The 22,287-nt window shown below is 28.5% G+C and overlaps 2 protein-coding genes across 4 annotated transcripts; one reads left to right on the plus strand and one right to left on the minus strand.

Annotated features, from left to right (window-relative positions):
• Nucleotides 1-679: 679 nt before the first annotated feature.
• Nucleotides 680-1,525, minus strand: LOC115718883 (mitogen-activated protein kinase kinase kinase 20-like). Its single transcript, XM_030647693.2, has one exon. It carries the CDS (start codon nucleotides 1,523-1,525, stop codon nucleotides 680-682), a length of 846 nt encoding a protein of 281 aa, XP_030503553.2.
• A 15,673-nt stretch (nucleotides 1,526-17,198) lies between these two features.
• On the plus strand, nucleotides 17,199-19,318 carry LOC133032656 (nuclear/nucleolar GTPase 2-like). 3 transcript variants are annotated; one of them, XM_061106752.1, is made up of 5 exons: nucleotides 17,199-17,463; nucleotides 17,777-18,020; nucleotides 18,178-18,306; nucleotides 18,889-19,032; nucleotides 19,165-19,318. In XM_061106752.1, exons 2-5 carry the CDS (start codon nucleotides 18,009-18,011, stop codon nucleotides 19,279-19,281), a joined length of 402 nt encoding a protein of 133 aa, XP_060962735.1. In that variant the 5' UTR covers nucleotides 17,199-17,463; nucleotides 17,777-18,008; the 3' UTR covers nucleotides 19,282-19,318. The 3 variants fall into 3 exon arrangements, with proteins under 3 accessions (XP_060962735.1, XP_060962737.1, XP_060962736.1); XM_061106754.1 differs by having other exon boundaries at nucleotides 17,807-18,020; XM_061106753.1 differs by lacking the exon at nucleotides 17,199-17,463 and having other exon boundaries at nucleotides 17,481-18,020.
• The last annotated feature ends 2,969 nt before the right edge of the window (nucleotides 19,319-22,287 follow it).

Raw genomic sequence — 22,287 nt, forward strand, 5'->3', positions numbered from 1 at the left:
TTAATTTTTATTTTAAATTTCTTTATAAAAAGAAAAATAAAAAGATATTGAGAAAATTACACTCTATACCTTTTTTTATTGTCCTCTTTTATTTTTATCCTCTTTTTTAAAGTCTATCATTTTTACCTCTTTTTTTAAATATTGTACCAATTTCGCCTCTGTCACTTTAAGATACTCTCCACGTGACTCTCTTCTGTCAGTGTATTTTGGGTACAATACATATGAAAAGAGGTATGTTTCAATTAGATATAAAATTAGAGGTAAATTTGATTAATTATTTAATTAAAGGGGTATTTTTCAACTTACCCAAAGATATTCCCAACCTAATTGAGTTGGGCTATGAGGTTATGGGCCGCGTGTCTATCAATTGGGCTGGCCCAGATCAAAATGGGTCTTAAGCCCAAATTGTGATCTCAATCAATTTTTTAAAAGGAATATAACATATTAATATTTTGCTAATTATTAATATATATGTTTTTATACTACATTAGAAAAATGACATTATTGACTTTAATTAAATGTTAATTAACACAGTTTAGTCTTTAAACAGATTTTATGAAAATAAAAATTAAATATTGTATTGTGAAGAAACATGATTACACTAAAAAAAAACATAATAAATTCAATTATTAAAATATATAAAATTCCTTTAAAAAGAAATTATGTCTGAATTTTTTGTTTACATATTTGTTATAAATGGATGGTTGAGAAGTATCTTTGCTGATGGTCTTTTAGAAGGATTAAGATTTGTGCATTTCAATATAAAATCGATAGCTTCGTTGGAGATACAGTAGTATAGATTTTTATTCCACTTTAGGTCTTTGGTTAGCATGAATAAAACCATGACACCAATTGCCCAAATGTCTGAAAACTGTCCTTGAATTCGGTTTTCACCTCGACACTCAGGAGCTAAATATGCTTTAGTACCTCTAACACGAGTCGTCGAGTCATCAACCATCTTTGCCAATCCAAAATCAGAAATTCTAGCCATAAAGAAAAAGTTTTCTTCTCTTATTTCTTTCACTAATAATACGTTCTCAGGTTTCAAATCACAGTGTACAAATCCCTTCTCATGAATATAATCAACGCCTTTCAGAATTTGTTGAAGGAACTGTTTAACTTGTTTAGATTCATTATAAAGAGGAGAATTTAAGATGAAATCAAACAATGTCCCCCCGACAGCGTATTCCAAGAAGACATTATAAAATACTTCTTCTCCACCATCAATTATATTAAGAGTAGTGTCATGACCAAAACACTTAATAATATAAGGGCAATCATCAAAATATTCAATAAATTTTTTCTCATTTTCTAATTCTTCACCCTTTGCAAGACGTGAAGTTTTGACAGCCATAATTGGATGAAAGCCACGAACAAGCGTAGTTCCATACAATGGCGATGGTTCCTTAACCATTCTCGCCATGTAAACAGAACCAAATCCACCTTTTCCAAGCATCGAACCCCTAATCCAATATGGAGAAGAATGCAAACTCTCTTCTAAATCTCCTTCTTCATATTTATCCATGTTGAAATTTTCTAAATTTTATTTCTCTCAATCTCTTATCTAATATTACTAATGTTACTAATATTTCTTCACTTTTATTTAATAAAAATGTAATGTAATATAATATATATAAACACAAGTACGAATCACTATATCTAATCCTAATCAAAATAGTATTATTATAGATTTTAAATTTTCTAATCCTAATCAAATTACCTTTATAAATTTTAACTTATTCTTTTCCAAATTATCTTTTTATTTTTTTAACGCTAACCCTTATTGTAAAATTTAAAATATATATCTTTTTTTTGCAAAAATTTAGTACGTAATATTTAAATACAATTACAGTATTATTATCTAATTAAATTTATAAAACATAAAAATAAAAATTATTATTATTATTATTTTATCAGTGAACAAATAACAGATTTAACTATACTCTATCAAAATTGGCTTCTTCAAAAGAATCTCTGAATCTGTTTAATCATGGACACTTTCATAATGTTCTTGGCAGTGTCAACAGTTGGTTTCGACGAATCGGCTTCTATCTCTGACCACTATTTCCAATCCATAAACCTTAGAAATAAGCTTCATCATCACAACATGACAATCTCTACAAATTCTTCACAATTCGTAGTAACAACATTTCCTTGTCTTAATCGAGCTATACATCCCAAAAGCTACACCTAGCTAGTTTCTCACTATGCCTACTCATCACTGAATCTTCCTTCTCTCCTCTTCTTCTAACCGAAGCAACATCTTCCCATTTGGCATATACATACATTCGACAAAATAAGAACATGATCACCATTCACCACCTCTAGAATTATCAAGATCGAATTACCATGCCCCTTAAAAAGTCCTCCAAATGATGTCATTCGGTGAAATTGGCATATCACAACCAAACTTACCAGCTCTCTCATGCATAAAGATCAATTACCATACAACCATAATGTTCAATAGTAGGTTCTATATCGAAATCTCTCATCATCGATCAAGAAATATCTACACCCTTCTTCAATCAAACCGGCATGACTACTACAAGCATACAAAACCCAAATGAAACTAGCTAACCCATCAGCCTTAATTCCAGAATCTTCCATCTTATGAAAGAGCTCTATATATAGCTTCAACACCATAACCATGCATAACAAGTCAAGCTATCATCGATGTCCACGGAACAACATTCTTCTTCTTCGAAAACTAACCGAGCCATACCTAAATCCCCACACTTAGAGTAATGCATTACACACTTAGAGCAATTAGGTCAATGCTTTGTCATTTTTCTTGTTTTGTAATTATATTTTTGTTTTATAGTTATTTGTTAAGTTGTTATAGGGTTGTTTTTTTAATTGTTTTTGAGTTGTTTTTTTATTTTACTGGTATTTTCGTAATTTTAAAACTTTAAATACAATATTTTTGTAAAGTTGATACAATAAAAATGTAAAAATCTCAGTGTTACATTATTTTTGCAAAATTTTCACATTTTATAGTATTTTTGTAAGTTGTCCATGTTTTTATGGTCTATGATCCAAGTTTGGTTACCATATTGAACAAAGTAATGCCTCATTGGATGATTGGTTACACACATATCCCATTTCAAATTTAGTAGTTAATCGTTTTGATTGGATTTTGGGCTTGGGCTTTTTGGTCAAACACGCCATAATCTTTTGAAAAATCCAAACTAAAAACCCACCGTACATTGGGCCCTTAAACAACAGTAATGGGCCTAGAAAACTTAGAAGACTTTGATTAAAAAAAGGAAAAGTATTACTTATTTTTAATATGACAATTAAGCAATTAAGCTTCAAATTTTACAACCATTTCCAAAAAAAAGAAAGCTTCACATTTGAAAAACTAATTATGTAAAACCATACATTCAATGTATAGTGAAATTTCCACAATAATAAATAAATAAAAAAAAAATCAATGTTATTTTCACTTTTAAGAGAAATTAAGCACAATGAATATTTTTTTTCTTCACAATAATAATAAATTGAGATGGTACCCATCGAGTTAAATAGTGGTTCTTCCTTATTTTAACATCTTTATTGTAAAATATCATATTTTGAAAATAAATATAAAAATTCCAAATTTTAGTTAAAAAAAAACAAGAGAAAAAGATAATTAACAACTAAAAATAAAATTAAGAAAACTATAATCAAATCAAATGAATATCTCCATATAAAATAAATAAATAAAGCTACTTTTGCATTTCAGTGATTTTAATAAGAGAATTTGCATAATACAAACAAATTACACAATAGAAACTTTATAAGTCCCATTAATATCCTTTCATAAACAATATTGCTCATAGTATATTATATTTATAGTTAATATATTTAAGTTTAATTTTATCTCATGAGAAGTAGTATTTTTTTTTTTTAAAAAAAAAGAATAATTAATTAATATTTTGTACTCATCTCCCAATATTCTCAAATCCACTATCTTCATCAAAATTCAAAACCTTATAATAATGTCCTTTATATTCTTTTTATTCTTCTCTTCTCTTTGTCTTGTTTATTTATTTTTATTTTTTTCAATCTCTATTATTAATTAGCTTTCATAATTATTTAGATGAATAAATTCACAACTCCAACCCTTGAAAATGAGCTAACAAATCATGGATGTTCTTCAAGTGGTAATTATTGACCCTACATTAAAGTCTCAAAAGTGAACAAAAAAACAAAATAAATAATTTAGCCTAGGAACTATTAGTCTATTACTACTAGTCTAGTACTAATTCTATTATTTTTAATTAAATTTATTATATACATTACACATAATATATGATCTCCCTTTGAATTTGAAAACTGCCCAATTTTATAAAATTTGATTATATTAATCTATATTATATTAATGATCGATAACAACACATTCTTTTTTTTTTTTTTTTAAAAAAAAGAAATAAGAGTATTTATTACTGTAAATTAGCTATAAGAATAACTTGCAAATAAGTCAGAACAAACCCCTCACAATAATTACGATTTGAGTATAAACAAGTAGCTCTAACTAAGTTATTAGGTTTGCAGACCGATTAACAAAAGTTAGTAACACATTTCTCAAACTGTTCATAAGCATAATGCAAAATGCAATAATAAAACCAAATAAAAAATACATGTATTTTTTAGGGTAAATACGATTTTAGACTCTGTATTTTGCAAAAGTTATCAATTGAACTCTCTGTTTTATTAAATGACAAAATAGACCTTGTATTTTCTAAAATAGTACAAATAGGACCCTGAATTGATTTTTTATCAAAATAAAATTTAATTATAATCAGATCTAAAAGTGTTATGATAAAATTGTTTACATTTTCTGTATCTGTTCGTATTAGGAATTATTTTCAAGTTGATTATATATTAAAGAAAAACAAAATTGTCAAAAAGTAAGCTCAGGATCCTATTTTTACTATTTTAAAAACTACAGGGTCTATTTTGTCATTTAACAAAACACAAGGTCCAATCGATAATTTTTACAAAACACAGAGACCAAAATAGTATTTACTCTATTTCTTATCACAAACAACATCAACTAGATTTTGGCTAACATACACAACACATTCTTAATATAACTTTTTTTTTAAAAAAAAAAATATCGAACATCTTCACCAAAAAGAAAGCTAAAGAACAACAACAACTACTACTAACTCGGAAACAAATAATACCAATAATGTAATTGAGAAATGCTAAAGGGCACCAGTGGTGCCTAGCACCTTCCTATGTGTCAATATCGCTATTGGTACAACTAAGTATCAGGTCCCATATAATTTAATATAATAGTTTTTAGGAAGTATCGGTAGCCAATCGCAACGCGACATGTCGCAAAGGTACTAGGCACCACTGGTGCCTAATAACAATGCTCAATGTAATTAGTACATACTCGACCTTGGTTTAAAGACCGAGACCATATTCTAACTCCTAGGTATAGCTATTAATATTGGAGTAATGATACGCACACTAACATATAATAATACTAAGTGACTTGACAATTTTTTTTAAGATTGAATCCACAATTTTTTTAAAAAAAATACTATTACATTAATGGCATGTTTACTTAAAGGGAATGAGAATGAATGGTATGGTATTGATTCTTATACCATTGTTTACTAAATTTTGGAAAGAGAGAAAGTAGTGGGACCCACACAAATTTGGGAGAAAACAAAGGGAAAGGTTCTCCCCCCATTTTTATAGGGAATACCTTTCCCTTTCCTAGCTTAATTTATTCTAATTTTAATTTTATTAATTAAAAATAAAAAAGACAAATATGCCCTTTAAAAATCTATAAACAAAAAAATAATTACATATTCTAATAATGGCAATTTTGTCAAATTAAAGCATTCCGATTGCCTTTTCTAGTTATGTAAACAAAATTATATGATTCTGATTTTCTTTCCGGACAGTTTAGTAAACAGCATAATAAAATATTGATTCCGATTATTTTCTATTTTAAACCGATACATTTCTCCCATTGATTATTCTGATTCCAATTACAGTTTAGTAAACGCGCCATAAAGGTAACTCCAATTTAGGCATCCTATATACTTTGGTCTGTTGAACCTTATATATTATTTTTACTTTAATAATCAATGAGATATATTATTTTATGATCCTTTTGTTCCTACTTACAAACAAGTACCAATTATACTTCAATTAGATAGGCCCTAAATTATACTAGTGTATATTTTGCATCCACATACATATATGGGAGAAATCTAATTATTTGAAGGATATATTTTGCATATGAAAATTGTGGAGAGCAATGATGTGAATTAAAGAGTAGAGTCTATATGTTTTTAGGTTAAAAGTCCAAAAAGGATTTATATATAACTAAGAGCTATAGAGAATAAATTAGTAGCTAATAGGTCTTGTCTTATCCAATTCAAAGATTATATATACACAAGAGAAAATCATTATTATTACTATCACTTCACTACCCTTTTCACTTTTAATAATATTCATTCTAATATATCCTATATATATATTAATTAATATTGATGATGATAATAGAATTACACCTTATTATTATAACACAAAAATGTGGTTAATTGTGTTGTTACCTTTCAACAAACACCTAACGTTTTCTTACTTGACTTTATTATTGTCTGTTGGAGCTTTGTCCCTAACAATATATCTATATATGCTTATATCTCGTAATAAATTAATATAAATAATTAATATTCTTTATATATATATATAATATTAAAACCATTCTACATTTTGAAAAATTTACAAAAAAAAACACAAAACAGTTTGTATAACAATTCTATAACATTTTATTTAGTTTGTAAGTTATACTTACAAATTTATAAATTATAATTACAAAATATATATATTTTTATATTATTAAATTTGTAAATTTTGTTCGTGGAGAAATAAATATTTCATTACAAATATGACTCTCATATTTTTGTAACTTTTTTTTTTTTGTATTTTAAGAATTTTTAAAATTCCATATAAATAATTCTTAATATATTTCCTACCCTTACAATATTTTTTATTATTATTTATGAAATATTTACTATTGTTTTAATTTTGGCCTATCTTCATCACTAATTTTTATTTCAATATTCTTCTATAAATATTTGTTGGTTAATTTCGTCAACGCTCTCATGTTTCACTTTATGATGTATATTTTTATTGATTAACAAATTGAATATGTATCTTTAATGGAAAAAAACTTGAATATATATATGGGAAGTTTTATTTGTACATGTACTCCGATTTTTTTTTTTTTTTTTTTTTTTTATATATAATCAATTTTAATAATTTTTATTTTATATAAAATATATATCTTTAATTATATTAGTTTTTAATTATATTAGTTTTTTTTAAGAGGATAATAGAATGGAATATTACAATACTCTTTAAGTATGTTTGGACAATTGCTAACAAGAAAGAAAATCTATAAGTACTTTGGGTACATAGTGTGTATATCAAAGACGAAGATTGATGGTCTTATAAACCACCTTTGCATGGAAGTTGGTGTTAGCAGAGATTGATAGCTGTTAAAGATCATCTCAACAATGTGGCTAACTTACAATAGTTCTCAGAGATTAAATATCAAATCTCTCAAGGCTATAAGTTGTTATGTCCAAACCAAAACAAAATCCGATAGAGCAATGAAGTATGGGAAAGATCACTCAATATAGTTTTGTGTTGTGGATTGCAATACAAAACTGCAAGAAAGGTTGCTGAATTTCACATGGTGCCTGATGCAAATTGTGTTTTCTGCAACACACACAATGAATCGGCTGATAATATTTTCTTCCAATGTTCCTTGCCCCTTAGTTGTCTCCAACAGGTGAAAAATGGCTCTCTTGGAGGGCTGGATCGAGTAATTTGAACAAGCTTATTCGTTGGATTGGAAAAATCAAATATAGCAAGTTTCATATAAATAAGTATATGTGACTGCAATGACAACTTTAGTGTATTAGAATTGGCGCGCTAGAAATGAAATAGTGTAGAATTCGGGTAAAGTCAAAGAATCTTTGATCATAAACAAGATCAAAACTAAAGGTAGAATTACTTATTTTTGGCCTAAGAAAACTAATGTTATAGACACAAACTGCTTCTTCAAGTTGTAAAAAAAAAAAGAGAGAAGAAGAGAAAATATTACTTGTATAGTGGTTATTTTCATAGGTATTAATTGAAGGTGCTATTTGTTTGTAAAGTTGTTTTTGGAGTAATAAAAAAAGCTTGCTCTTTCATAAAAAAAAAATTATACACATGAGTGTTTCTATAATGTACTCTTTTAAAATAGATGTACTGATACATCTTTTATCTGTTTCGTTATCTAAAAGAATTTTTTAGTCCAAATTTTTTTCACATTTGTGTACGTTATAGTTATATAAGATATTCTACAAAAATTGTGAGAAATTTGGAATAATTTATAGTATAAAAAATAATGTTCAAACACTAATTTTAACGTGTTAAATTTTTTAAAATTTTTTAAAATTTTATAAGAAGTCTTAAATAACTACAACATACATAACCATAAGAAAAATTTGACTAAAAAATTAATTCGAATACCAAAACAAATAAAAATACATCAGTAGATCCCTTTAAAAAAAAGGTGCATTGAAAAATTTTCATACATTATATATCTAGTTTGAATTATATGATTCTCTTTGAGAGACAAGGCATAGGTAAATCTTATTAAATGATTAAAGTTGATGATATTGGAAAGGGATTGTTCCACAAAAATAGAATGTGTAGCTTAATTATAAGTAATGTTTCTTTATCCATAACTTAATTGATATATATATATATACATATAGATATAGTTATTATTATAAATAGAGCAAATATTTATAAGGATATGGTGATAAGAGAGCACAGCCCTAAGAATATGACCCATTACCTAACTTATGCATGTACTTAATAAGCTATATATATATATGACTTCAATTTAATTAATTACAATAAAAAAAATTAAAGTCTTGGATTCACTTCTTTATTTTTTTTCTTTTCTTCTCGTTGCTAAAAATAATAATAAAAAAATAATAATAAAAGTCTTAATCAGTTAATCTATGTCAGCTGTTCATCCTTAAACAGCAGCAAAATCTGTATCACTATATAAATTATATCATATATGCATATATGTTAGTTTTAAAAAGTATCATATATATACAATGTAAGTCCGTGATGATCATTATAATTTATATGATATTTTTTACTTCTAATCGAAGCACTCCATGCAAATCTATATAATAAGTTATTTATGAAGTAAGCATATACATATATATATTTATATGAATGTGATACATTGATCGATGCATGCATATGTAGATATGGTAAATCTAATTTAGATTGAGCAATTATATCTTTAGAATAAATACTATTTTGACTTTGTGTTTTGTAAAATTTACGAATTGGACCTTCTGTTTTGTTAAATGACAAAATGGACCTTGTATTTCCCAAAATAGTAATAGGACCTTCAACTGATTTTTATCAAAATAAAATTTAATAATAATTCGATCTAAAGGTGTTATGACAAAACTGTTTACATTCTCTGTATCTAGTCGTGTTAGGAATTGTCTTTAAGTTGCTTATATTAAAAAAAAATTGTCAAAAATTAAGTTCACGGTCCAATTTTTACCATTTTGGAAAATATACATGGTCTATTTTGTCATTTAACAAATAGATGGTCCAAACAGTAACTTTTGTAAAACACGAGATCTAAAATAGTATTTACCCAATTATAAATTGGTTGATTTTTGTCACCCAAACTTTGACATATATGTATATCGAATCACGCTCTCAAAATTTTTAAGTGGTTAAAAATTTCTCCTCAATTATTGAAATTGTTAAATTTAAGGACCTATCCAATTTTATTCAATTTTATTAAATAATTAGATTAAATTAAATATTCGATCATTGTAGTATTTATATGATCTCTCTTATATTAAATATGGGTATTGAACGAAAATTATTAATTAAAAGTTTTTTTTAAGTTAACAGTTAAAACTAACACTATTAAATTAATTAATTTAAAAAAATAGTTAAATATTTAAATTTAATTTAAAAGTATAAAAAAATTAGATAATTATTATTTTTATATAAATTTTAATTTAAATTTGAATTACACATTAATTAATTAATTAATTAATGATACTTTATAATAAATTTATTAGTTATTATTTAAAATATCTAGAGTTATTTACTTATTTTATTGTTCCATAAAATTAGTTTGGTATTTTTTTATATATAAATTTAAAATTAGATTAAATATTATATATTTAAAAATATAATTAAATTGTATTATACTTAATTTTATTATTATTATTTAAATTAATAATTAGGTAATAACAACTCTATTATAATTCTAAGCAAATATGGGTTGCATGTGTCACTAATACCTAAATGAAATAGAGGTTTAACGAGGTTCATCACCTTTTTTATGGTGATTAATACTTGGGAGGAACTGCCCTTTGGCCAAGCTTCATTCGATCTTCAATAATAGAGAAATAAAATTTTATTCGATCTTCAATAATAGAAGAATAAAGTTTTATTCGATCTTCATTAATACAAGATTTGAGCTCATCAACAATAATATCTTGTATCTTACAAATAAAATCACTTGAAAAATATGTGATCAAATACATATCTTTTTAGCAATCTTACTCGCTCATTATAAACGTAATAATCATATAAATTTATTTATAAATCGTCACCTAAAGAAGCAGTACTATACAAAATCTTATATAGGCATAACTCAAAATAAGGGATACCCAAGTTAGTTAACTAAAAAAAACTAACTCAAAAATTGACTGGACAAAACATGTATGTTTTATCTACCATGTCACTAAATAAGACTAGCAGTAGCATTATACCAAATTACTAAAATCATTCCAAAACAAAATGTTGACATGCATTCACCTAGAATCCAAGTGTGGCAAATAATAAGTGGATCTCTTATTTATTGCTCATGATCAATAGATAAAATATAATTGTATATAGCTTGCTAGCAATATATGTGCTATATAGTCAATGTTTTTTGTTTTGTCAAGAGCTATATGGTTAAAGCTAATTAGGCCATGTTAACAATAATAATATATATTAATATAAAGTTAAAAAGCTTTCATGGTATCATTATTGTCTCTATCAACATATGGAAAAATCAAGAAGAGATTGAGAATCAATTAGTATAAATTAAATGGTCTTATTTTGCTACAATCATTCTTTTGTTGACATATTTATGATGAACTCATTGACTTTAGGGGAGAAATAGATGAGCTTGAAGAAAGGGCAACCTACTTTCATATGGGGTGGAAAATAGAATGGATCATAATCTATTGACCCATTTTGAGAAATATGCTAATAAAGAGCATTAGCGGTGTTTAGCATCTACAGAAGTAGCAGCTCCATTAATTTAAGAGGTCAAAATGCAATAATAATAATAATAATAATAATAATAATTAAAGGGGGCATGGGAGCACAAAAATGCATAGTTTTTGTTTTTCATAATTTAAAAAATATGATATTAAGTATAATTTCATTAAAAAAAAGTAAATAAATTGTGAAGAGGGACGACTATGGTGGCCCTCTTTTGGTTGCACACTATAAAAAAAAAAATTAATGGTGATTTTTTAGTTATAACGTAAACTTTTTGTGACTAAATATGACTTTTATTAGTCACAACAAAATGTTACTTGTGACTAAAACATAATATTTAGATACAAATTATCATTAATTTAGTTTTAGTCACAATAAATTGTAATTTTTGTGACTAATATTTTTAGTCACGGACCTTTTAATCATAACATAGGTGATAATTTATAATTAATCACAATTTTTTTACTTTTAGTCACAAATTTTGTTGTCACTAAATGTAAATAATTTTGTAGTGACAATTTAGGTTTGTCCTTGTATATTATATACGAAGTGTGTTAAATATTGTCATTAGTTAAATTAAGTACAAGGTGTTACGTATCTAATTTTAATAATTAGTACATATTAAAAATTACTAATTATTACTAATTATAATATTATCTCGTAGTAGTGTTAGACATTAATAGTATTATTTACCTAATAGCAATGCTTTTCAATTTATGAGAGAGAGAGAGGAGTGTATTAGTAATGATCTTTTGTGAGAATGTTATCTCAAAAATTTTGAAATAAGAAAGAAAAAAAAAAAAGAAGAAGAAAAATTCAATGGACAAACTATATCTCATATATAGAAATGTATGTAAAGGTATTTTAAAAGTCAAAAAAGAAAAATTCGGCAAGAATTATATAATGTCTTGTTAAGAAGATTGCCAATCATTTTTATACATATATTAATAATATACTTTCATTTTCAATTATGCTATGATGTTTATATATATATAGGGATATGATTTTGTCCCGTGATTGTACTTTCACGGAATGCATTCCGTGATGTACGACAGCCGTCAGATGAAGGACTTATTTGATCTGACGGCTGAGATTGATTTAGGGGTAATTAAAGTTAAAAAGTAGAAACGTACCCTGATACTCATTTAATGTACCCCGAGACCCATCTAATGTACCACAGAATACATTCCGTGAAAGTACATCACGGGACAAAATCGTGTCCCTATATATATATTTATATTTATATATATGGTCTTTATAATTTTTATTTTTATATATAAAAATACATGTTCAATGACAAAACAAAGGTTCACACACGAAGCTCAAACCTATTAATGATAATTAGACCATTTCAAGTTTATCTATATATTTACATATGATAGTATATGATCATCTTCTATATATATATATACAGTATTACATTGCATATATCTTTATTAATTATAATAATTAATGTAGTTATTTAATAAAAATTATTAGTTTAACATTTTGTTTCGTTAAAATAATTTTGTTAAATTAATTAATTAATTATTTATTTATTTGAAAAGAAATAATTTTAAATACTTAAATTTAATTTAAAGGGACCAGAAGCAACTTTCACATTCCTTCTTGGAGGAAAGTTTGCCTCCCCAAGAACTCAGGAGGGCTTGGCTTCAGAGAAGGGAAGGTTTGGAACATAGCTCTTATGGCAAAGCATATTTGGGCAATTTCGAGCAAACAAGACAATCTTTGGGTTCGGTGGATTGATGCGGTTTATCTGAGAGGGTTGAGCTTCTGGACAGTTGAATTCAAACAAGACGCGAGCTGGTACTTCAAAAAAATCCTCCGTCTTCGCTCAACTGTCAATGAATCCAATGTCTTGGCTGCTGTCAAAAGAGGTAAATTCAACGCTAAACTTTTTTATCTCTCTTATATTCAAGCTTGCAAAGGTTGATTATGCAAGAAACATCTGGAATAGAATGGTCCTTCCCAAGCATCGTTTCATAGGTTGGCAAATCGTGAACAATCAACTGCTAACCAGGGATAACCTCAGCCGATTCTTGCCAATTTCTTCCCCTTTATGCCCGGTCTGCTGTCAGGTTAATGAATCGCACCAGCACCTGTTTGTGCACTGCTGCTTTACCCGAAAACTGACTGGTGAGATCAACAATTGGTGTGGCCAATTTGAGTGGCCAGTTGACTTGAACAGATGGTTCTCCAAGACAGCCAAAAGCTTGCAGGAAAAGATTATTAATACTGTTATTTTGGCAACTTTATACACGGTTTGGACAAACAGAAACAGGTGTGTTTTTGAGTTGAATTGTAAGTCTGTTTGTGCTTTGAGTAAAGAGATCAAAGAAAGTATAAAGTCTAGATGTCTTTTGGGTTGTAATGGGGGAAAAGGGAAGATGGATAACTATATTTTAAATGTAATTAATAGCTGGTTGTGAGGGGCTGTGTCTCGGTCTGCTGGGTTTGTTTTCTCTTGTTTGTTTTTGCTTGTTTTGAATAAAAAGATTTCTTCTTGTTCAAAAAAAAAAAAAAATTTAATTTAAAAATATCGATGAAATTAAATAATTATTTTTTTTATAAATTTTAATCTAAATTTGAATTAGGCATTAATTTAATTAATTATACTTTATAATAAATTTATTTATTAGTTATATTATTATTGTTTTGAATGAAAATCATTTTTATTAGACAGAAACATCTGCTAATACATAGGCTTGAAGAGCAAGGGGAATATCACTCTCAGAAAAGAGACGATCTGACCAATAACAAGCACCACGTGCCATGCAGTGCGCGACTCTGTTAGCAGACCGTTTAACATGATCAATAGAAACATTACTTAAAGAAGATAAAATAAATTGACAATCTTTAACAAATAAACCAAAAATAGAAGGCATAGATGCCGAACTAAGAATAGCTTGAACAACTAAAATGCAGTCCGTCTCTAAAATGACATTTGACTTGTTATTCTTCTTTATCCAACTAAGTGCTTCTTTGACACTTAGAATTTCTGCAATTTCGGGTCGGCAGTTGACAGAAGAAATAGTTGAAAGCACCTCAATTACTCGACCATCACAGTCGCGTGCTACAAAACCCGTACCTATCTCATTTGTGTCTTCAAAAACTACCCCATCCACATTAATTTTTAACTGTCCAGCAGCCGGTTTGGACTAGTATTCTCTTGTGTCAGTGTGATTGGAAGCCAGGGAAATCGAGCCTAGCCGCTTAGACTGAGCACACGTCCATTGTTGAAAAGTGGTACGAGGCAGCCAAACAATATCAGCAGCACTACAGCTTCTACCATTCCAAAGCATATCATTCCGAGCCTTCCAAATTGCCCAACCAACCATGACAGCTTCTTCCACCAACCCCATATTGCCTATTGCCAACACTTCCATAAATCAGTCAAAAAAATTGTTTGCTGCTAAATGGCCAACACCTGATGCAAATCGGAGCCAACATGAATGAGCAAAGGAGCATTGAACCAAAACATGAAAAATTGACTCGTCCCCATAGTTGCACAACACACAATGTAAATCTACCAGAACATGTTTACTATAAAGTTGAGTACGTGTAGGCAAACAACCCGAAAGAGCTTTCCAAACAAAAATGTAAACCCTTAGGAGGGGCTTTAATCTTCCACAACATCTTCCAAACATCATCCTCCATAGAGGAGTTCCAACTACCATTGACCGACTGTAGGTGATTATAGGAACTTTTGACAGTGAAAATACCAGTTGGATCCTTGTTCCAAAACCAACTATCACTCGCAAGATTAACACTCAAAGGCACATGTTTGATGAGCTCAACATCACGGGAATCAAACAAGTCCTCAATAAGCTCCAAGTCACATTGTCTACTATCTGGCTTCATGAGTTGAGACACTTTACAATTGGTCAGTGCCGGATGATTAGAAACCACACACGGGTTAGCCTCAGACAAAAGCCAAGGTGTGTTAAGCACCTGAGTAGATGAACCAGGTCCTATTCTCCTACGAGCACCATCTCTAAGCAGCATTTGTGACTCAAAGACACTGCGCCATATAAAGTTCGGATTGCCACCCAACTCGGCCTCCAAGAATGAACAGTTATCGAGCCGTATATATCCGGCCCACAAGGGAGTCCTGGTACAGCGGTAACCGCCAACCTTACTTACCCAACAAAGATAGATTATGTTAGTTATATTATTTAAAATGTTTAAATTTATTTACTTATTTTATTGTTTAATAAAAATATTTAGATATTTTTTGTTATGGTGAGATTTCTCTCACCTAAAAACTCGAGACAAGACTCCTATTTAAAGGACACGTATATTCAGATTTCCAATGAAAGCTGAATTGTCCATGAGAGACTCCTCGAAGTTTGAACCTCGCCGGGATAAAGCCAGCGAGATCTTGCGAGTACGACCAAAGTCGGATCGCGTAACTGTAATTCGCGTTATGAAGGATAAGAGAATGGATCCAACTCGCATGTGTCGGGACATATGCGAGTATCCTCTCTATACTTCTGTGAAAGCATAGAGATCAACCCTCTATGGTGCGATTTGGTCCCAACGACCCAATAGCCTTGGTAAACTGATATAGACTCACGTGTCTAGGTTCTATCAGCTCGATATGCGATGTCTACGGGAGGCGATTGCTTAAGGACTCAGACAGTCCAAACGTAATGATAACCCTGCGAGCTCAACAACGGAACATGAACAATCAACTCGTGGGTGCGGAAGACGCATACGTTGATGGACTCAGTAATTGTCACCCATTTATTAATGTTAACGTTGTTTGGGTTCAATTATTGCAATTCAATATGTAAATAATGGATTAACAATGAATGTGATCCTTATGTAACCGATTGGACGCCTGCTTTGAATATAAAGGGGTGATCCACCATGAAATGGCACCTACGAATCCTTTGCTACAGTGGACTAAGCAGAACACAATCTGACTGAACCACTATAATTCTTTGTCTTATTGATATTTTCCAGCTTTGTTTTTTGTTCTCGCATTCCGAGTCGAGTACTCGCCATTCTAGGTCGAATACTCGCACTTGTCGTTTCTCTGAAAATTCTCTTTTATATTAATTAAATAATATATTTTGGTGTTGCGAAATTCACTCGACAACATTTTTTATAAATAAATTTAAAATTAAATCAAATTTATATATTTAAAAAATATAATTAAATGGTAAAAATTAAATTTAATTAGTATTATTGAAATTAATAATTAGGTAATTAATAGCAACTCTAATACAGTTCTAGCAAACTTATTAATACCTAATATATACATGGCCGATCTTAAGTATAGGCGGGCTAGATCCGTGCCTATAACTCACACTTTTCGGAGGCTCAAAATAAAACATAAAATTTTTTATCAGGCTTTCATTTAAGTAAAATTAAGTTTATCATTAACAACAAATATTCATAAACCACTTGAAGTTAGCTTAAGTGGCCATAGGAGAATGTGTGTATTGGAGGTTTTGGGTTCGAGTCCCAAGTTATGCATTGTAATATATAAACGTTTAATTCAAAAAAAAAAACAACAAATATTCATAACATAATTAATTAAGTGTATAATATATTATACAATATTATCAATTCGAATCCTAATCTATTTTATTTTAGACCCATATATTCTCAGACTTTTTAATATATCTTTATATATTAAAAGTGCCTATCTAACGGCATTTCTTGGTTTCTTGGTTTAACAGAATATACCTTAAAAATAAAAGAATATTCTGTTAAATTTAACGATAGGTTTGATCTCCCGTTAACAAATAAACCCAATAATTAAACCCAAAAAATTAAACAATCTTTTTTTTAAATTAAAAAAAATTAGATTTCTATTACTTTAAAATATTATTTAATTACTCATTTCAATTAATCCGTAAAAGAATCTCTCATCACTCAGCCCTCTCTCACTCACTTTCCAATTCTAAAAACCCTAATCGCAGCAGCAAAACATTAAACAAACCAACTCTGTTATGAAGAGACGCTGCTACAGATACAATGGCTTCCAATCATCGTCATTCTTCAACCTCAAACCCAAACTCATATTACTATGGACCTGTATTCGCGCCTCACCTATTTTCTTTGATCTTCTCGTTGTTTCATAACATCTCCATTATATATTTTGTTGTTTCGGTATGGCTTTTCTTTTCATGGTTTGTTGTTTAGGATATGGTTTTTGGTCATTTGCTTGATTTTTAATTTGGGTAATTACCCCCAAAGTGAATTCTCTTACCTAAATCGATATTGAAATGTCGTTCAATATCTTTTTGACACTGAATTCTCCCATATTTCAAGTTTACATATATGGTGTAAGGATGTAAAAAGTGCTGTTATTAAACCCCTCTTAATTTTTGCTTTTTATTCAATTTGATTTCGTATTAAAAATTCGTTATTGTAAGAATGAACTTTCTTGCATCTTATATAGTTTTCTTTGATGGGTTTGCAGTCCACTCCTAACTTTCTTGCACTGCTTTAGGACGGAGATCGACAAAATCTGGGCATTTTGAAAGGAATCGAGCCACGGCAAGGACGACATTGAGCTGAGGGCGCAAAACCCTAAGAGATCCAGTGACGAGAGCCTCAGACACTTCATACACTCACCTCACCGGCTCACACATTCTTCAGCCGAAACTCAGAAGAAATTGGGATGGTTTTTGAACGAGTTTAGGTCACTATCTATGTGGGCGAAGGTTAGATTTTCTTAATGTGGATTTCCAATTTCTTATTTTATTAGTATATCTGTATATTAATAATTTTATTAAATACAATATACTATGTTAACTGTGGCTTGATTTGATCAATTCATATTATCGTCACCTAATTTTAGTTTTAATTTTGTTTTTGAAGGGTTCTCTTCTCTCAGTTTTGAGACAATTTGCTTGCTTGAAGAGTGACAAGCAAGCAATTTCTGTGGGATTTGTGGGATATTTCAATGTTGGGAAGTCATCAGTTATCAACACATTGCGAACAAAAACTGTAATAATCTTGATCTTTTTTGATGCTTCTGGTTCAATCCTACATTGAATGTCAAATAGTGTCCTAAAAGAACTAAATATGTTGGACCATATATGGTTCTTGTGTTCTTTATATAATAACATTTATTACTTCTTATTTTTAAAAATATATAAAATGAAAACATTTATTGTGGTCTTGGAAAATATTTCATGGTTATTTTTGTTATCAAACGATGTATCAGTTCCTTTCCTTGCAATTAAGGAAATTCATCTTTTAAGGTGTTAATGTGTATGTCCATGCTTTTTCTAATTATAGATTTTAAGCTTTACTTTTGATGTTAAAAAAACATGTATGATATTTTGTTTGAGAGATGTTGAGTAGTGTTGACATTGAGTTCGGATGTTTTGATGCACATATTCAACCTTGTAAATAATATATTTGTAATGCTTTGACTGTACTTCGAAGTATTATACTCGGTTGCCTCTTTAAACTTTTTTTTTCCTTTATATATATTTTTCTTCTGATTTTCGATAGTCATGGGATTGTGATTTATGTAGTTTATTTCTTAATTGGTTAACTTATTTATGTTTTATTTTATCACAGGTTTGCAAGGTTGCTCCTATCCCTGGGGAAACTAAAGTATGGCAATCTATCACACTTACAAAGAGGATTTTCTTAATTGATTGTCCTGGGGTTGTTTATCAAAACAACCATGACACCGAAACAGATATTGTGTTGAAGGGAGTGGTAAGTTGCTGTTTTTGTTTTTCTTAATACTTCTTCTTTATTGGATATACATAAATCTTCCGTAGATTTTATTGCTGTATGTTTGTCATGTAATACATCACGAGAGAGATTATGCTAATACTTTATTGTCAGGTTCGTGTCACAAACTTGGAAGATGCTTCAGAACACATAGGAGAAGTTTTGACTCGTGTTAAGAAAGAGCGCCTAGAAAGAGCTTACAAGATAAAAGACTGGTACTATCTTTGTTAAGGTGTTTACTGTATCCATGTTGAATCTGAATTGTAATTTGTCTAGAAAATAAAAAACTTTTTTTGGCTTGATTTTAATGACAGAGGAGATACTTAGGCATAGTTTTATGATATATGATTAGCTATTATAAAAGTTAGCTATACAAGTTTATGGTCATTGATGAGTGCAATATTCTTATTTAAAGTTCCTCCAGTTGTCATCATTAGTTTTTTGTGTTATGTGATTCTTCACCATAATAATTTGAAAGAGTTTTACATAATCTTTATTTTTGAGTTGTTCCTAAACTTGTTGCAGCGGATTATTTTACTCTCAGTTTCGGTTTCATAATCTTCCTTGTATCACATGAAGGGAAGAACATGTATATGTCTGCTTATGATTTCAGACTAGCTTTAAATTTACATATGATATTTTTTTGGTATATATAACCTTAAATAGAACTTAGTATACGTGACAAGTCACGTAACTTCTATCTAGTAAAAATATAAATATATATGTGTATCTCAAAGCAAAATAAATTCATTGAACGGCCACAAAAGAATGTTTAATATATATATACACTATAATAATTGATTAGATGATATTCAATATAATATATATACTATAATATTATTTTATATATATACATTCTAAGTGCACCCGGATCTAATTGGCTTGATTTGATTAGATGAGTCAATGTATAATTGATTTAGTCTTATTTTTTAATAATTCTTTTTTCATATGTAAATCTTATAATCAATATATTTTACCAATGATAACATATTTTTGGATTGTAAGAAAATTTTAGCAAAGTTAATTTTTTGTAAGGGGAATTTTAATTTTTTTTTTTTAAATTTACAGTTTGAGTTTTTAAAGTGGTTGCAGCGCTAGTTGTAATAAAGATTTTTATATAATTTTTTGTTGTAATTTAAGTTACAACGCTAGTTGCAATAGAAATTTTTATGTAAAATTTTGTAAAAATAAAAAAAAAAAAACTATTTTAAAATGTAAAAATAAATAATCAATTATTTTTTATTTAAAATAATTTTTTTAATTATTAAGTCTTGAAATTTGTAACACTCTTGTCTAATAGCAAAAAAATTGTTGAATATTTATAAATTAATAGCAAACAAATTGACTTAAAAAAGAATTTTTGACTAATAATAAGTACTAAAAAACATTGATATGGTTGGCTGTAGACGGTCACCGACTCACCAAAGTCTACTCGTTTATATATATATGACTTATGAGTGTGTGAAATTATGACTTCTAGGAAATCAAATTGGAAATAATATATATTTTTTTTAATATAATTGTTTTTCCAACTTTTTTACATATTGTTTTAATTTCTTTCTTTTTTTGAATTATTATAATTATGAAAATGTGTTTGTCTGTTTTAATTTTGAGAGATATGAGTAATAATTTGAAGAATGTAACTCCATAATTTAACAATATATTTTCAGGGATATAATTCTGTAGTAGTGATAATACTTTAGAGTGTGAAATAATTATGTATCAATTTTTCGAAATATGTTATGTTTGTTGTTTTAGATGGAGAGATATGATAATTTGGGAACAATTATAAAGTAATATTTGGTATTTTTTTTTTTTTGAGTGTAGCGTAATAGTATTTTACAATCAGTTAATAGTTTAATAGTTTTAAGGTCTTAGGTTCGAACTCATGACCTCTCTTTTTCCCACCCTTCCCTCACTACTAAGCTAGCTTTAGTAGCTTAATTTGGTAACTTATTTGATAGTAAACAATATGGTATACTTACGAAAATTTAAAAATATAAAATATAGTAATTATTTTATTACCGCCAATTTTTTTAATAAATTATTTAATTATAACTGGAAGTTATTTAACAACAAATAAAAACGTCATAATCTATTAAGTAATGAATTTAATAATATCATATATTGTTGTTGGTGTGGAACTAACAAGCACTTTCGTTGTGGACTCTAGGAAAGTACGTACCAAACATTAGGAGGAACCAACCCAATCTCTTCTCTTCCTCATTTATAATTATTTATAATAATTATACTTATTTATATATTATTATAGTATTAAAAAAATTCTACAATTCACATTTCAAAATGAATTTATTGGTGTACTTTTATATGTTTTAATATTTTTTAATCTATTTTTTGTATGGTCGTCTACATTGTAAATTTTGATAAATTTAAAAAATTTAATATGCCGAAAATAAAATTTAAACAGTTTATTTCACACCTATATAAAATAAAAGTCTCACGTGCAACAAAATGTTTTTGGCGTATTAAATTTTTCTGAATTTTTTAAAATTTTGCAAGATGTCTTAAATAACTATAATATAAACAATTATACAAAAATTAAACTAAAATATTTTCTAAAATGTAGATAAATCGGTGTACCCTTCACCCTTTTAAGGGTACATTTTAAAAGTATATCTTATAATATTTAATTTATTGTTAGTATTAATTAGGGTTATTTGCGGTAAAACCCCCTAAAGTAGGGAGGTTTTTACAACTAACCCCCAATTCTAAAATTTTTGCCGCAAAACTCCCTAAACTCAAGTTCTGTTAGCACTTAGCCCTTTCCGTCCATTTTTAGCTGTTAAATGCCATGGTGGAATGTCCACATGTACACAGTGTACACGTGGCACAATTTTATTGGTCCATGTAAATAAATATTTAAAAAAATAAAAAAATTAATTATTTTAAAAATAAAAAAGTAAAAAATTAAAAAATTAATTTTTCTTTAAAAATAAAAAATAAAATATTAAAAATACAATTTTAAAGAAAAAACCTAACTCCCTTCTTCTTCTTCTTCTTCTTCTTCTTCTTCTTCTTCTTCTTCTCTGCTAAAAAAAAGAAACCCTAATCTAACCTAAAAAAAATTCAGTCCCGCCTCCCGCCTCCCCTGGACACACCCACACTCCCGCCTTCCCTGGACACACCCACACTCCCGCCTCCCCTGGACACACACTCCCTCTCACAAATTCAGTCCGCGCAACCACACCTCACCGTCCTCATCCAAAGCCCGCGCAG

The sequence above is a fragment of the Cannabis sativa genome, chromosome X, assembly GCF_029168945.1.
Source record: "Cannabis sativa cultivar Pink pepper isolate KNU-18-1 chromosome X, ASM2916894v1, whole genome shotgun sequence".
In the NCBI taxonomy this organism is placed as follows: Eukaryota; Viridiplantae; Streptophyta; class Magnoliopsida; order Rosales; family Cannabaceae; genus Cannabis; species Cannabis sativa.

Coding starts and splice junctions, on each gene's coding strand:
- LOC133032656 (XM_061106752.1), top strand. Junction 18,307..18,888: donor ACACATTGCGAACAAAAACT/GTAATAATCTTG, acceptor ATTTTATCACAG/GTTTGCAAGGTTGCTCCTAT. Junction 19,033..19,164: donor ATATTGTGTTGAAGGGAGTG/GTAAGTTGCTGT, acceptor CTTTATTGTCAG/GTTCGTGTCACAAACTTGGA.
- LOC115718883 (XM_030647693.2), bottom strand. CDS start 1,525: ATGGATAAATATGAAGAAGGAGATTTAGAAGAGAGTTTGCATTCTTCT.